Source organism: Aptenodytes forsteri, unplaced genomic scaffold (genome assembly GCF_000699145.1).
Source record: "Aptenodytes forsteri isolate BGI_AS27 unplaced genomic scaffold, ASM69914v1 Scaffold154, whole genome shotgun sequence".
NCBI lineage: Eukaryota > Metazoa > Chordata > Aves > Sphenisciformes > Spheniscidae > Aptenodytes > Aptenodytes forsteri.
Window position 1 is genome coordinate 1470006 of NW_008794083.1, and position 17011 is coordinate 1487016.

Below are 17011 nucleotides of genomic sequence, written 5' to 3' on the forward strand. Positions count from 1 at the left end.
CTTAGAACTAATTGAGCTAAAATTCTATTGTCATTGCATGACTGGAAATTATAGTATAAAACAAAAAATATTTAATTAAGCTTTTTATTCTCCACAGTTCTGTGAAAACTTGATAATATAATCCTTACAGTTTGCCTTACTCAGCTTCCAAAGACCAGTGTTTGATTAGAAACTCATAAATCACAAAAGGCTTATAAATAAACTCTAGGTCTGGATTTTAACATGCTCTTGGTCTGTCAAGACATAATGGTAAAATCAACGCCAAAACAAAACACAAAAAAATGATAGCAGCATCAAGTATTTAAATCAATAGAACCAATAAAAGAACGTCAGTTTGGCAAATGAGGAAATTCAGACCCACATGTCTAATGAGCTTATATTTTCCTTCCCTGAGCCCTGTTAAAACTAAAATTAAAGATCACAGCACAAAGGATGCAAACAAACCTACACACATGAAGCCAGAACTAGAGTTTTAAGTTTGGTTTAAGAAAAATAGCACAGCAACTTTATATTGATAGCAATTTGACACTGTTAACTAGCTGATAAAAAGGAGTCTAACAAAACACAGGAGATGAGTTTCTTTACCTAGCCATTCCCAGGCTGGAAAAGTTGGAAGGAACTATCAAAACATCAAGCCTAGAAAAGGGGTGGGTACCCAGTGTGGTGTAAGCAGCTGAGAGGCACTGAGGAATTAGCTGAAGCAAACATTCTTCGCAGTGTTCCATAAGGCACCAGGGAGCAAAGACTCTATAAGGAATGACTGCCTGCGACCTGGCAGCAGGATTTTGGAAACGGCACGGATATTCCACATGACCACAGATTTCTTCATGCCATCTGACAATAACAAAAAAAAAAGAAGGAAAAAAAGAAAAAATAGTTTAATATGATACCAGAAATGTGCACAACTTGAGTATGCTAAGAGAAGGATATTCTCTAGACATCAGAATGACAGAGTTAGTTTGCATAAAACCAACTCATTTGTATTCTCACACTGTTCACACATGTGCAGCACTGTGAAAACACTCATTACTGCATGTCTGAGTAGAACTGATATAGTTACTCATAACTAAAAGAAAAAAAAAGACTAGTCAAACCCTGTTTTTATAATAGGTATGCATCAAAAGAACAAGTGGTCAAAATGTACATAAAGAAAACTAAGTAACAATACAAAAATATGTATTTATTCAGAGAATTCCTATTCAAACTTGACTACGAAAATAAAATTTTGTACGTACTAACACAAACATATTAAATGCAATTAGAATGAAATTCCAAGGGGGCTTTTTTTTCTGTTGTTATGACTAAAGTTCTCCAGGAACTTTTACTGATTTTTCTTTTCTTAAGTAAGAAACAACAGTAGCTATCAATTCAGGCTTATCACTGTAGACATTTGAAAATATCACATTAGGATCAAGCTTACTTTACATTATTTCTACAGGATATTCAAAGCTGCAGCTGGAAGGAAGGAGGGGTAGATCAAATCCTTCCTAAACAATGAGTCATATACTTTCACAATAATTTATCTGCCCAAATAGACTCATATCTAAGCAGAAATCAGCTTCATGTTTTCACCTGCTAGCCTGTCTTCTGTACAGCGCAGAGCCTCTCCTTGGTTTGAGATTTCAACTTAAGGAAGCTGGTTCTACTATGCCTGGACAGGCACAGCACTTATTGTTACTGCACCTGGCATTGCCCAAAGCATTTATATTTGGAAGATCATGCTCCAGGTGAGGGCTGACACACAAAACAAAATGGTAACATGTAGAAAAGGACTACATTTTGCTGAAGTGCCAACACTTTAACACCTTACATAACTCTTTCTGTGCAAGAAGTGGCCTCTAAGCTATTTCATTGATTACATATGCAAAAACCCTACATCCCTCATCACACAATTTTTTTCCAAGGGTGGTCTAACCCAGTATATTTCTGCTCTAAAATAATGTCACTTTGTATTTAATTATCAGAATTGAGATTAGGCAAGAACATGAAAGATAGCATCCTATCTCTTGTAAAAGTTGCCAAGTCCTTAATGACCACAAGGAGATAGGAAACTTATTTAACACCCTAGCTCCATTTAACATTTTCTTTGATACAGTCTCCTTATGTCAAACTCACTGGCACCTGGACATAAATTACATCACACATTTCAACAACAACTTTCAGAAATCCTTCCTTTTCCAGCTGCCCGAGAGTTTATCTCCATTATCTTACCTGAGACACTACCTTAACATTTGCTTGTCTATCCATTTCACACGCTTTCTAGAAACGCCTGCTACTGTGCATAATGTTGGTTTAGTTACCTAGTCTTAATGACTAAAATAAGTAACAAGTGTCTGTTGTGCTAACTCCCAAATAAAGATTAACTGGTTATAGCTGTAAGAGCAGATTTTTAAGGACATAGATTTTTATGTCCTAATTAACTGCAAAACAACCTTGTACACTTAGGCTCTCCTTTTTTGTCTATGCATAATAGACACCACACTTGCAGAGGATTTTTTGATTTTTTTTGGTCAGGTTTTTTTCACCAAAACACATTAGTTCTGTTTCTTCCACTGCCACTAACTCAACTGCTGCAGATACATCACACTACCTGCGCCAATTAACTCATCCAATGACCATCACACAGATTGACTCATAACAATAACCATCACACTGATTAAAACTTGCACTAATTTTTGCCACAAAAATATTTCCCTTTTTTCAGATGTTTTTAAAAAATGGCAACTTTCACTTATTCTATCAACACTGTCAGAATAATCTTTTGCACCAAATCAATAAAAATTCTTATTACTGAATGTGCTGAACATTAGAGAGGAATATATAGTGAACATCTACAGTGCATTTCTGTAGAGGGAGTCATATTATAAACATATAAATAGTAGAGGAATAAACACAAAACAATTTCTAGAAGCTTATCAAACCTATGAACTATTTTAAAGCTTGAATAGGCATGTCTTACTGATCTTAGGTAAAATATAAAAATTCCTATTCTCAAGATTTATTAAATTATTTTAAACCAAAATTAGCCAAGCTGCAAGCCATCAGAATCCTTTCATTTTAAATTCCAGTAAGAAATCTCTATTAGGTCCTCAAGTTCCAAAGTCTCACTAGCTTTACCAAAATGGTAAGGATTTCCACTGTCTTAATGTTAACACAGTATTAGTGCAAAACACAGCTATCTAAAAGGCGAGTATTGTTTCAGCTAAGTTTCTAATTGCATAACAGAAAAAATACTTATGGCCTGACTAACCCGATCACCTTCTACAACAAAATAACATTTTCTGTTGACGTGGGGAGAGTAGTGGATATTGTTTGCCTGGACTTCAGCAAAACATTCATCACAGTTTCCCACAGCCTTCTCCCGGACAAACTGGCAAGATGCAGACTGGATGGATGGTCTGCGAGATAGGTAGGAAATTGACTCACAGGCTGCACTCAGAGTGGTGATCAATGGTTTCTGCTCAGGCTGGCAGCCTGCCACAAGTCCCCCGGGGATGAATACTGGGCCCCACACTGTTCAACATCTTCACAAATGTCCTTCATGATGGGATTGAAAGCACCCTCACCAGGTTTGCTGACGACACCAAACTGGGTGGTGAGATGAACACGTCAGAAGGGAGAGCCATCTTACAGAGAGATACCTGGACAGGCTGGAAGTGTGGGATAGCAAGAACAGTGTGAAGTTCAACAAAGACAAGTGCAAAGTCCTGCACCTGGGCTGACATAACCAAAGAGCCCAGCACAGGCTAGGATCTGTATGTCTGGGAACAGCCTTGCTGAAGGGGACCCTGGGGTTCCTGGTGGACAACCAGTTGAACATGAGTCATCAGTGCACCACTGCAGCAACGAAGACAAATCAGATCCTGGGCTGCATCCACAGAGGCATTACTAGCAGAGAGAGAGACATGATCACCCCACTCTATTCAGTGCTTGTCAGGCTGCACCTGGAGTATTGTGTCCAATTCTGGTCCCCACAATTCAAGAAAGACACAGACAGACTGGAGAGGGTCCAAAGGAGGGCCACGAAAACAAACAAAGGGCTGGAGAACCTGCCCTGTGAGGAAAGACTAAGCCTTTTCTGAGACGAGAGGAGGAGGCGAGAGGAGGAGGCAAGAGGAGAAAGAAGAGAAGGCAAGGCTCAGGGGGACCTCACTGCAGTATTCCAGTACTTAAAGAACAAACAAAGGGCTGGAGAACCTGCCCTGTGAGGAAAGACTAAGCCTTTTCTGAGACGAGAGGAGGAGGCGAGAGGAGGAGGCAAGAGGAGAAAGAAGAGAAGGCAAGGCTCAGGGGGACCTCACTGCAGTATTCCAGTACTTAAAGGGCATCTACAAAGGGCATAGAGGCCCTCTCTTCACAAGGAGCCACATGGAGAAGACAAGGGGCAATGGGTGCTAGATAACCTCATCTAAGCTCCCCTTCCCACAAAAGACTGGACCAGATGACCTTTCAAGGTCCCTTCCAAACTGGGCTGTTCTATGATTCTATGACTATGAATTTGAAAAGCTGAGAGTAATATGTGAGGAAATCAAATGCCATGCCTGAGACTTCTGCTAACTATGGTGAATACACATGGAAACAAGTGATATTTCTCCAGAGACTTAATTTTTAGCTTCAAATCTCATTTGTAGGCCTATATAGTATTGTTCTGTTCATCCATCACTCTGTAATAATTTAAACTTAATGAGCAGTTCTGACTAGATTGGAAGGAGGAATAGATGTATCCAATATAATTACATTTCTATGGGTTTGGTGAAAGACAGCTAAGTAGCCACTGCAAGTACTAGACAACAGGGTACTTTTTATGGAAAAGAATCATCGGTCCAACTTTATTTTATGGGACCACTGCAACAGGTCTTTCATGTACCCAGTCAGTACACATCACCCCAGGCAAACCATTGCACAGGCCAGCTCTAACTCTGGAATGGGACTGGACAGGAAGAAAAAAGTGAGTGAGTAGGCAATATTGTAGTAGAGGGCATTAGGTATCCAGAATGGACCAAGTCTAGTAACACAAAAGATCTTACAGCGAGGCATTGTAAGAAACAAGGGAGGACCTGGTATTGCTGCTGCAGGTCGTTAAGAGACACAGGAGGTAGGATGCAAATCCAGCACTGGCATTTATTAACCCTATTGCTCACTAAGCAGCTTGTTTTCACATAAAAAGAACCATACACTTACCTATAGATAACGCCTTTGGAATTATTTTCCTGTCAAGATTTTTTATTTTGATTCCTGTACTAACATGACTCATTTTCACATTCTACAGAGGAAATGAAAATGCTACCCATACATCTCATTTTTCAACAATATTCTAAAAACCAACCTGAAATCAGCTTGTGAAGATGGCAAGGAAAACTCAATGTTTGTCTGAATAGCAGCTGTGAAGGACTGCTGTTTAACTTCCTGCCAGCACCCCACAGCAATAGTGAAGGTGGATGCTGGCATTGGCATAGTCACATAGTAGTACCAGCTCAAGATACCTGTAAATAAACAGAACATTTGTACACACTCATCAGTCACAGCACACACTCAGTACTCGACATTTTTATGCACTTGAGATTTTGGGCCAAACCTCCCACCTTACATCCCGGTATTTTTGTTGAGGAAAGAAAAATAATTTCACTGAGACACGTAAGAGCAGTCATATGTAACCACCATGGATTCAGTACTGTTTACTTACACCTGCAACTTTCCTCTATCTGCTGATGTCTTTATCTACAAATAAATCATCCGTAAGTGGGATGTTATTAATGTAACTTAACATGATTGTACTGTTACTGCCCAAGAATTGCATCAGACATGAAATCTAACAGCACCTTTAGATCCACATACACAAAAAGATTAAAGTTTAATTCTTTCAACCCTGGATCAACCACCTTATGGTTTTATCTTCACTGTATTATCTTACAGAGAACAAAATCTGTTCTTCGTGTTCTGGACAGTACCAAACTGATTGGTAAGTTTTAACAAACAACACTAGCACTTCTGAATTGGACCTGGCAATCTGAGATACATGATGTGCCAACCAGGCAGTGAGAAATCAAAGCTTAGAATCAGATGGGATATTGCCTAAGTTAATGAATTATTTGGTCATGATAATCCAGGAGCTGCTAAAACAAGATTAGAGAGTCTATTAGAAGGTAAGAAGATGACAAGTCTTATCATTATGGGAACACAGTGCTGGAAGACAAGGAGTACGGTATAGGATGACTGTATCTATGAACACCTTTGGATAAACTGGAGGATGTTTTAGGACAGCATACTTTTCATTAATCTAAATGTTGCTTAGGTTTTCCGTTTGTCCCTTTAAAAAGGGTATAGCTTAAGAGTCACATTCAAGTGCTCATTTATGGTCACAAATACAGTTACTACACCATACTAATAGGTTAATTACTCTTGGAAAGAGCCTAGCATGAGTTACAACCTGCTGAATCATGTGCAAATAACTGTAGCTGTGGCAACTGTGGAAACATACAAACTTTGGTTATTTTAAGAGAACATTAATACTTGTTCTTTTGCAATAGTATTCTGACCAGGGCTATGGAACACTATCAAATGGAAAAAGAAGAAAAAAACCAATCCAGTGGAGGCCACAAGGCATAGAGGAAAAGAAATAAACAACTGCAGCAAAGCATCTCTGGGTTTCCTACCTTAATGGCCACAGAAGGTCAAGCTGTCCAAAGCCAGGACAAGCAAAAAAATCTTTCTGCTTAGCCTCAACAAATTTTCCACCTACTATTTACTATGAAAAAACAATACTGTTTGTGAAGTCTTGTAAGAGGCAGATAAAGCCTCTGCCTCTTATATGCACTAGCAGCCACTTACACTGCCTCACTCCATTCCACTTTTGGCAACATTCACCACTACCATCAAAAACCTTTTGTCTGTATTGTCAGGTGAACATATATTACTCCCGTAATTTTCCTAACCTTCTGTCAGTATGTGAGCAGAAGGAACTCATTAGCTCCAAACACATTAGGAACAAAGAGGATAACTGTTTTGCCAAATTCCCTCTCCCCTTTCTTTTTTTTTATTAACTTGCCAAAGCTACAAATGAACCAAGGCAAGCAAATGCCACCTTGAGAGAAAGAGCTCACCCAGGACAGCAACAATTTATTATTTCAAAAAACCAAACTCCTGATGTAGAGTTTCATTGATATAAACTGTGCTAGAGGCCCAAGCCTGCGCACACTGAAGTTAACAGCAGCTTTACCATTGACTGAAATGTGTACAAGAGAAGGCCCAGAGGTAGTCTACAATACTTCACTTTGTGTAGCATCTGTTACATACAAAGCATTACAAAATGCTCCATGCAGTTATGTTAATTGTAAAACCTTGAGAGTTAAATAACAGCAGAGGAAGAGTGAAAATTTGAGGAATCATAATGGAAAAACAGTAATGTGTTTTCAACTGAGTTCTGAAACAAGCATGAAAGTCAAAAGGCAGTCACAGAAACCTGTTCCAGGTGGCAGGAGGTGTAAAGGAGAAGGGCCTCAGAACAGTGAGGAGATTGTCTAAAAGGAAAGCCTGTGCTATGCAAATAGAGGGAGCAGAGAGAATTACAGTGAGAAACAAGTTTAGCAAGACAGGCTAGAGCAAGCAAGACCATAGAGTTGTTTTTAAAAAACAAGAGTAATTTGAACAGAATGTCAAAATGAATGGGGAATCAGTTTAGCAATCCAGAGAGAAGAACAGCATGTACTGCATTCAGAAATTTACATGAATTAGCAATGAACATATGCTATTCAGAGCTAGAGCAAACCTTGCAAAAGGGTGAAGGTACCAAAGACAAAGAAAGGTAGTTTTTCTTGGTATGTGTTTTCAGATTTATCTAAATTAGGATTTCCCGAAGAAAAGAAAAGCAACTAACATACAAATACTTGTCTTTTTTCCAAGCCCCTTATATTTTGCAGGCATTATAGAGACCATGCAAACTGGATACTCCCAGAACAAGATCCAAGATTTATACTGTCTTTACACACCTAAGTGGGGCTCAATCCATTTCCTGCAGGGCTTTTAGATGCCTTCTGCATTCATACTCTAGAACTGCATAGGATAACTATATATTTATCCTACAGTTGTTTTGCCTTGAACAACTGAAATCACACACACTGGCATGACAAGTGAGTTCTCTCTATAGTGCGTTCACTGATCGGTGACTGAAATGGTCTTTATGTTGGCAACACTTCTCTACAGCAAGCACCATGTTTCAAACAGTCTAACCCTCACTTATCTTCTGTCATCTCCTCTCACTACTGGTAAGACTTTCTCCCAGCCTGCCCTTTTCCCCCGTAACGTCACTTCCTTTCTTTAACTTTCTTCAGGTCAGTGGGCTTTGTTTGCTTTCCTTCATCTGTAACCTCAGACCTATCCCAGGGCATAGACTGGGATCACAAGCTCCACTCTACTCCTTTTCCCTTCTCTCCCCTTCCCCTAGCTGCCCTCTGCTTTCCAGTGGCTACCTTGGAGACAGCACCACCTCTAGGGTAAGAGAAAACAGTGCAGCTGAAACAGGGAGATGGCTTGCTTTACCAAAAACAGCATTTTGTACCACAAAAACATTTTCAGATTAAGCAATAACACCTTGGGAAGAACAAGAGGTTAGGCTGTGGTTGCCCCATGGGAATAACAGAGGAAGAACACCCCAGTCCTTTTATCTGTAATGCTTATACCCTCTCCTTATAACCAGACTTAATTTAGAAGCAACTTGATTCCCACACATAATTATTTTAGGCAATTATAATACTTTCAAAATATTTTCTCTACAGGTATTTTGAAAACAATTTTTTTAAAAATGTATTTTTTTTTCAGTTCTGCAAAGAAAATCTATCGTGTCATAACTGCACAAACCATGCAACAACAATCACCTGTTCTATGAGGTATAACTGGAAAACATCCAATGCAAAACTAAGGGCTACATTTAACATGGGTAGGAAATTACAATCTATTTATAATTGTGCACAAGAACAATTTAAAGGCCGTTTATTTCTTCTATTTGAACTAATAATGATGAATGATGTAATTACTTCCTAGAATTTTTAATGCATTTAGCTATCTTTGAAACCATTAAAATTGTTTGAGTCCTGTGGAGCCCATTATAACTGAAGAAACACCTGAGAGTCAGTATCTGTTAATGCCAGATGCAAGAACATTAAGAGTATTTTTACTTATTAGTATATTTTCCCTCAAATAGTTTGCACTAACACAAATACAAATACCACAAAATACAGATGATGTCTATGATTTACTAAAACCCACAAAACTCAGCTACCTCTAGGGAAAAAGAGAGATAGCCCCACACCACATTTGACATACAAAGTAAGAGCTAGCACTAATACATAAAACTACAGCTAAATAAGTAGTTATGCCAAAACTACTATTTGGCTGGAGCACCAGGATTAATAACCCTCCCGCTTTTTGAAACTCTCTGTAACTTGTAGAGATCTTTGATCTCATCTGAAAGCCAGAATTTCCCACAGAGCACCCTCACGTTCATGCCAGAGCATCAATTTAACACTGGCTCAGGGGGATGAGTAGCACATGATCAGCTGTCAACTCCCATGCTGTAGTTCCTGATATATGCTGGAGATCAATCAACACAAGTACTGGACTCTTTTGCTTTGCCTTCTGAAAAGTGAGAGGAGCACAAACAAAAGCAACTGTTGCTGCTGCTAGCTACAGAGCAGTAGCAGTGGCTTCTCTAGCACCGTATTTCCTCTCAATAACAGAATACACCTTCTCGCTGGAATCAGAGATGGCAAGACAGATCAAGAACTACGTAACGGTAGAGTAACCGCACAAAAAGCAAACCAGTCGATTTCACACTTAATGGTTGAATATCTACTTCTTGAACATGAATCAAAACAAATGTAAAGGTGTTTGTGACTAAATATATTTGCACCTTCTATGTGTTACAGTAATATGCTGAAGGAAAGTAAAACTGACAAGTGTTGAAAAAGAAATCCAACTGTTAAATGGCTCACATTACACACACACACAATTGCATTATTCTGATAAATTTTTCTTCTCTAGGTACTCCATAAAAAATGTACGGTATTTTTAAGCACTTTTAGGTCATACTTGAATAGTTACCATTTGTACTTGAGTAACTAACGTGTCAGTATTTTCAAACAAATGTGGCCTCATTTTATTTCAAATGACAGGATGAGCCATAGTTTTGTAGGAGGCAGAATGCAAAAATGGCACATACGGGAGGAAGTACACCGTTACCAAAACCTGCAAATACAAGTGGCAAATGAGGAATCTGTGCATGTGAGTACACCTAGTCTAGCTATGCACTGGATCACAGCATCCGTGCATCTAGAGAGGTAGGTCTGTGAAGCAGAATGCAGATCTCTGTTCAAAAGCATGAAGGTATCATCCTTGCTTCTTGTTCTCTTATTGTCTGCCTGCACACTTGATATAAATATGACTTTTAAAGGAAAAAATATTCAGCTAACTTGTAATTCTATTCAGAATAAATTCATTCATAACTGCTTGCCAAAATGCTTATTCTTTCCAGAAACTGCATTTTTAAAAATTATTTTTGTGTTCTGCTAGTTATGTATGATTTTATAAATATGCAGCACAGCAATAGCATACTGTATGTAAATAATTTGGCAAAGAAAAGTTATTTTAATTGAAGCCACCCTGAAAGGCTTTTAGGTGTATTTTATAAATGCAAAGACAAAATTTTAAGTTGGATAGATTTCATATGCCCTGCATAATTGCCTAACAACAAGATCTGTGTGGGACAGGTTATTTAACACTACAGACCATTTTGAACTTTTTAACTCTTAAAAGTCCTACTAATTAAACTAATGAATTTGTATTCCTAAATTCATTAAGAATTTTTTCAAAGCTTCAGGTTAGCACTTGAGCCTTGGGTTGGTTTGTCTTTTAAAACATTCCTCACAATATTGCTCCTTTCCCTTCTTTCCTCTGTATCTGTTTAGTAAATTTTTACAATTCCAAACAGCTCTCTAACACTGATTTGTCATTTCCAGCTGTATATAAGCACCAAGATAATGAGGGTCTCATCCATGATTGAGACTTTGAGAGCTACTGGAGCACAATGTCTATTATCTTTAAAGAAACCCAGCAACCCTTGCATCATGACATCAAAATTAGCATAAATAATTGTGTGTGCCGCATAGATCTGTAAGCAGAACCTTCCATGCTCTTGGGAATTCCATCTTGAGGAGAGGTGGAAGGAAAACTGTAAAGACAGAAGTGCAGTAGGTGCTCCTGCTGCTTCTCTTCAGTTCAGAAAAGTTCAGCACAAAACTTTGCCATTGTCACATGGCTCCTAAAGGAGCCAGCTTTAATGCTACATTTGGTTCTTCCCAGTTCACATCACACTTTTCACTCAGCACTTCATTAGCACAGCAAAGCTAAAATGAGTCATTTCCTCCCTACTGGCCTTTTCATTAAAGACTTCTTACAGTATTTCTTGCTTTCACGGAGTTCTTAGGAAAGGAAGTATACTGGGTTAGCCTTTGGAAAATTAAAAAAACCCCAAAACAACAAAACAAACAAAGCTTTAAGTTGACACATGGAATTACCAACATAAACTGACCCACTGAACAACTACAAGGATTGAAACAAAAGCCCCTTCTGTTCTCCACGGGGTGACAAGGCTGACTTTGGGTGACTAAGCCCCACTGCTATCAATAACAATATAGTACCCTGATATTCTCAACACTCCATCAACAGCATTTTATAAGTGGTTTTCCCCACAACCAGGTTTTTTTCTTTATTCAAGTATAAATTTTTGATAGGTTTTTTAAACTGTAACGACAAAACAATGTTAATGATGAAATAATTCTTTCATAATACAGCCTTTTCAACTAGCTAATTGGTCTAAGACAGTATCAATTTTAACTGACCTATGCCAATTTATACTGCCTGAAATTTTTTCCAAGGTTTCTATTTCTAGAAATTCACATAAGCATCCTTCTTCCCCTTAATATTACAAACCACAGAGCCACCACTGAGGGACAGACAGGCAGCAACTCATTAGCAAGGTGTAAGTGTGGATTAAACTAATTAGACAATGATGGCAGAGCTGTTCTCCTAGTCTGAAGCCAAGAACACTCTTGCTTTCTTAATGCCGAGACAGGAAAGTATTATTGTCCAAGTAAGCTGAGCAGCTCATCATGGCAGCTTTCCATATTTCAACAGCAGAGACAAGGCTTGAAACAGGCTTCACATATGGCCAAAAATAACCATTCCATGCAAATGGATTAATTTATGGTTCTCAAATCAAGGAGACTTTCATTCTTTTTTTTTCCCCTCAAGAATAAACTTGCCTCTTTAAAGGGGAACAGAAGATTTTTTTTTTTCCAGAAACATCTAATTCTAACCTTCTCCTATATGCTACTTTTCATCAGAACTACTTACACTAGAAAATACTCACCCTGTCTGACAGATTATCTAAAAACTAATGGGAGCAAGACATACTTTGTATTATTAGGTGTAGAATTAAAAACTGCCTTAAAACCTTCCTTTTCTGTGCAGACAGAGGTTTAGAGAATAAAGTATAACCAACACAGAAGAAAAATGCTTGCTTGCTTACTGTTGCACAAGGGATGATCTACCAATGCAAAAAAAACCCCCAAAGACCAGATTTTCAGGGCACTGACATGATGTTCTTCATCTATTCCATATATTTCAGGAAACAGATATGACACAATGACCGCTTCTAATCATTGGCACGCTGAGCTACACTTGGACTGGAGAACTAAAACTGAAAGTTAATTATCTACCAAGGCCTGAAGTTGTCAAGAGCCTGATAAGGTACTTCATCTACGAAACATTCAACTGCAGAGTGATTAAAACAAAGCTAATTTATGTCAAGTGAAGTCTAGGTTTGCAAAAAGTAAAAGGAATAAAAACACAGAAAAAAGTAAGTAGAAGTAACACAGTGAAACGTAGATGCCTTGAATTCTTACTAAGCTATCCTGAGGCCTTGAGCAGGTAACTCTTCCATAGAATGACATGGAGATTACTGATAGACATGTAACTACTTTTAAGGTTAGGAACTTCATTCTTTCAAAAATCATGTATTTACTAAGCTATATTTCTAGTTATAAAATTATTGAAAGTAATTTGCTATAGAAAATATATTTCACCTTCTCGAAGCTGGACTGGTTCTGCTGAGTTTTCACCACTCATTAACACAACAAAGCCTGCAGCTGTTCGGACTGAGGCTTGCCACGTTGACAATGCAATGGGTGGTTCTTGGCATGGGAAAAGGGCTCTGTTGTTTATTGGCGATCCCATCGTATAAACACATGGCCTAGATGGAAGGAAAGGAGATTGAAGTTGGAGTTACAATAAGAAAGACTGAAGTCTTCTGTCAAAAATCAAACCTACTGTTGTATTGTGGGGTTTTTTTAACCTCAGCTATGTAGGTTTCAAACCTGTATGACATGAACCAACCAAAGTATGACCTAAGTATTTGAGACAGGATGAAGAAAAGCAAGACTACCACAATAATTTTTACATAAACTAGGAAAGAGTAACTCCAGTCTTTCCCCTCTCCTGCTTCTGCATGAGCCTTCCAGCCTCATACAATAGCTCTCAGCTGAACCATAATTGCAAAGAAGGCTTCTGAATATCTTCTGAAGATGCCATTCCAGGGCTTCACTAACACCTGCAACACCTCCCTGTTGTCATCACAGTAGTGCTTTCGTTATCATTAATCCCATCTCTCCGTACAACCTGGAGGCTCATCCAAAGTCAGAGCAGTAGATCTAGCCTTGAGCCTTCCTTAGTCCAAGCCTCAATAAATCTTGACATTTTTACATTTCTTCTTGCAGTAAGGTAATGCATGCTAGCTCACCTGCCTTTCAGAATTTCAACCACAGGGCATATAATGAGAAGAAAACATTTCTTCCCTATCAGCCCCAGCCTCCTTCTTGCTTTTCACATAGCAATCTTCCTTGTAGTATTGCTCTCTTTGCAGTTTATCTAGCCCTCTCCTAGGCAGCCTCTTCTGCCCCTTTCCAATTTCAGCTGCAATATTTCATGCCAGCCGATTTCTTATTAGCAGCTCAGCCACAGCTGGGAAGGTAACAAGGCCTTTCATTAACTCCTTCTAGCTTGCTATTCCTGGTGCACAGATGTAATAATTCTTAGTTTATTTCTTTTGTTGCAGTTTGCAGTTTTATCTTAATTCCCAATACTTGCATAACACCACCCCTTAGCTTAAAAAAGCTAAGTTTTCAAATATAAATTATATAAAACAAACACAGTCAGTAGGTTTCTCCAGCTAAAGAAAGAAAATTTTGAAAGCATCACTTCACTGCACTGAGGTTTTAAAAACCTGTGATATTTAAAGCCAATATTCTGGGAGCACAACACATTATTTTGTGAATGCTTGAGGCTAAAAATACTCTGATCAGTATCTTTCATCACTTGAGTTTAAAAATCATCAAAACACTTTGGAAAATAGGAGACAAGTTGTTAGGGCAAAATCTATTTTGCAATGGTTAAGATCTGAGCATCTTGTTTACTTCGCTCCAAAAAGTTCCTCCATTCAAATTATTCCTTCCCTAAAGCCAACTCTAAACTACACAGAGGGAAAGAACTTGGAGATACTGATGACCACAGATGAGAAATATTCTGAAGCTATTTTTGCCCTCTTGTAAAAAGTGTTATCTGTGCTACTGGATTCAGAGCTGTCCATGGCACAATCAAATTACTGTGGCTTAACTAATGCAGGCCAGCTGATCTGTCAGTAAAACAGGGAGGGAAACTGCAGTTTAAGTAGGCCTATTGTTAATGCAGACAAACAAAAAGAAAATAATCTGGCTCCCTCTGCCATGTATCAGAGTGAATAGAGTAGGGCGTAGATATCCAGTGAAGCTCAATACATAACTACAGTGGCAAGAAAGTAAACTAGTTATCTTTTACCCAATAAAACACAATGGACAGCTAAGTGTAAAAGACTACTAATCTGTATAAATCTTTAATTAGCTTTAATTTCTTTTGAATTAATCTCCTAAAACTGAATCTGTTACCAACTCTGATATACATAAAATAATTGGGTTTTCTCCCAGAAAAAGAAACAGTGCATGGCAGTGAGTTCACAAGCAAAAGGAAGAGCTTGCTTTTTCACCTCCTATGAGGTTCTGCTTCCTCCTTATAATGCTAGGCAAGAGATACTGGACATATTATTTACCCTAAAACATTTGTGTGCTGGGAGAGGATGGGGAGGAAAGTTTGGTTCCTCATTATGAAAACTTTATCAAAATACACAGGATTATAAAAAGAGATCCTAGTAGAGTTTATAGGAATGAGAGGAAACATGGGGTTAATGACTGCTGACATACGTATTTTACCAATGATTTACCATGCATTTGTGAAGGCTGTTTTGCTGGGTGCCATTGGTACAACCCAGTCTTAAGAGCAATATAGGGGATTTTCATATCCTGAAGAAATTTTAGAGGAAGATGCCACAATGACTGAGAAAACAGGCTGGCAGAACAGCGCTAAGCAGAATGTTGCAACGCTGTGTCAAATACAATACAAACATAACACAGAACAGACATTACTGAGACCATTAATGTTATCTTGCTCTCAGAGAGCACTTTTTACCTGCAGACCATAAAGTGTTTTACAAATAATGTCAATACCATTTTGCAGATGGGGAAAACGAAACACAGTGAAGAGATTTGCTAGTGCTAGTATTCAAGCTGTGCCTACAGGCTTAGTTTCAAGCCTCCCAGTCCAATAGCTTTCACGTTGGACTAGGAAGCCTCTCATCATGAGAAATAATACAGATTACATAACTAACTTTTTTCCCTAAAACATTTTAATGCTAAAATACATATACAGGCAGGTCACAAGTCTCTACAAGTAAGACCCAAGTAGAAAGGGAGTTAGAAAAGTGGAGAAAGTCTGGTCAAGTACATAATCTTTTCTTCAAAACTAAGCCTCCTTTCCACTCCTCACCCTTTTTAATACCATTTTTGTCCAAGTATACTTTTAAACTTCATTATTTCAAATGAAAATGTATTCAAATATGTCAAAGTCTGCTAAGAAAATAGTAATGAAACATACAAGTTCTAAATTTCGAGAGCAAACTATCAGAACAACAATTACATCAGCTTTTAATTAGATATTCATACATTCATAGCAAGATCACCTGGAGGCTTGACTGACAGCATGCCACCAACTGAGAAGTCAGCTAACATTGAACAGTCTCCTGTTTTGCTTTAAAGAGGAGCGTTTATAAGGTGAACTCACGATTTTTTCTTTATTTTTTCTTCTTTCGCTGGAATTTTTAATCTATTTTCTTCTCACCCTAAAATATACCTCCACAGGTTTTTTTGCTTCCCATGACAAATCATGTTTCACTTTGCTAATTTTTTGTACCTCATTTACAGTAGTAATTTCTTTTTACAACATTGGTAATAATGCAGTGTTACTTTAGGACACCCACTGCAGCTGACAGTTTTCTTTGTTCTGGGTCAGGCAGCACAATTCCAGCACTTAAGAGGACCAGAAATACAATTCTTACCCTGGTATGGATGAGATTTTTCACCTGATCCAGAAAAAGAAAAATTACTAGCTAACCAAGGTACATCAAAGAATAGCAATGACAAATAATTAGTTTTAAACCGCTTTTGTCAATTGATACAAAATTTGCCTTTTTTCTGGTTTATCACTACTACTGCTAGCAAGAAACTTCACAGTTCCTTTTTTCTACTAGCTATCCTCTCCATCTCCTTTCACATTTAATGGTCTTGTAACGTTCAAATCATCTACTTATGTAATATGTTGTTTATGTCAGCCATAATCTTTGCCACCTGTGCTGGTTTTGGCTGGGATAGAGTTAATTTTCTTCATAGTATCTAGTACAGGGCTGTGTTTTGGATTTGTGCTGGAAACAGTGTTGATAACACAGGGATGTTTTCATTACTGCTGAGCAGTGCTGACACAGAGTCAAGGCCTTTTCTGCCTCTCACACCACCCCACCAGCGAGTAGGCTGGGGGTGCA

At 38.2% G+C, this 17011-nt stretch overlaps 1 protein-coding gene across 1 annotated transcript in view; it reads right to left on the reverse strand.

Moving 5' to 3' along the window:
* Nucleotides 1–17011, reverse strand: part of CUNH9orf3 (chromosome unknown C9orf3 homolog) — a 200152-nt gene that overhangs the window by 172985 nt on the left and 10156 nt on the right. The window contains exons 2-4 of the mRNA XM_009273058.1: nt 13137–13303; nt 5327–5483; nt 586–834 (exon numbers count right to left, since the gene is read on the reverse strand). Of these exons, the coding sequence (XP_009271333.1) occupies nt 586–834; nt 5327–5483; nt 13137–13303 (573 nt within the window). The remainder of the gene's footprint in view (nt 1–585; nt 835–5326; nt 5484–13136; nt 13304–17011) is intronic.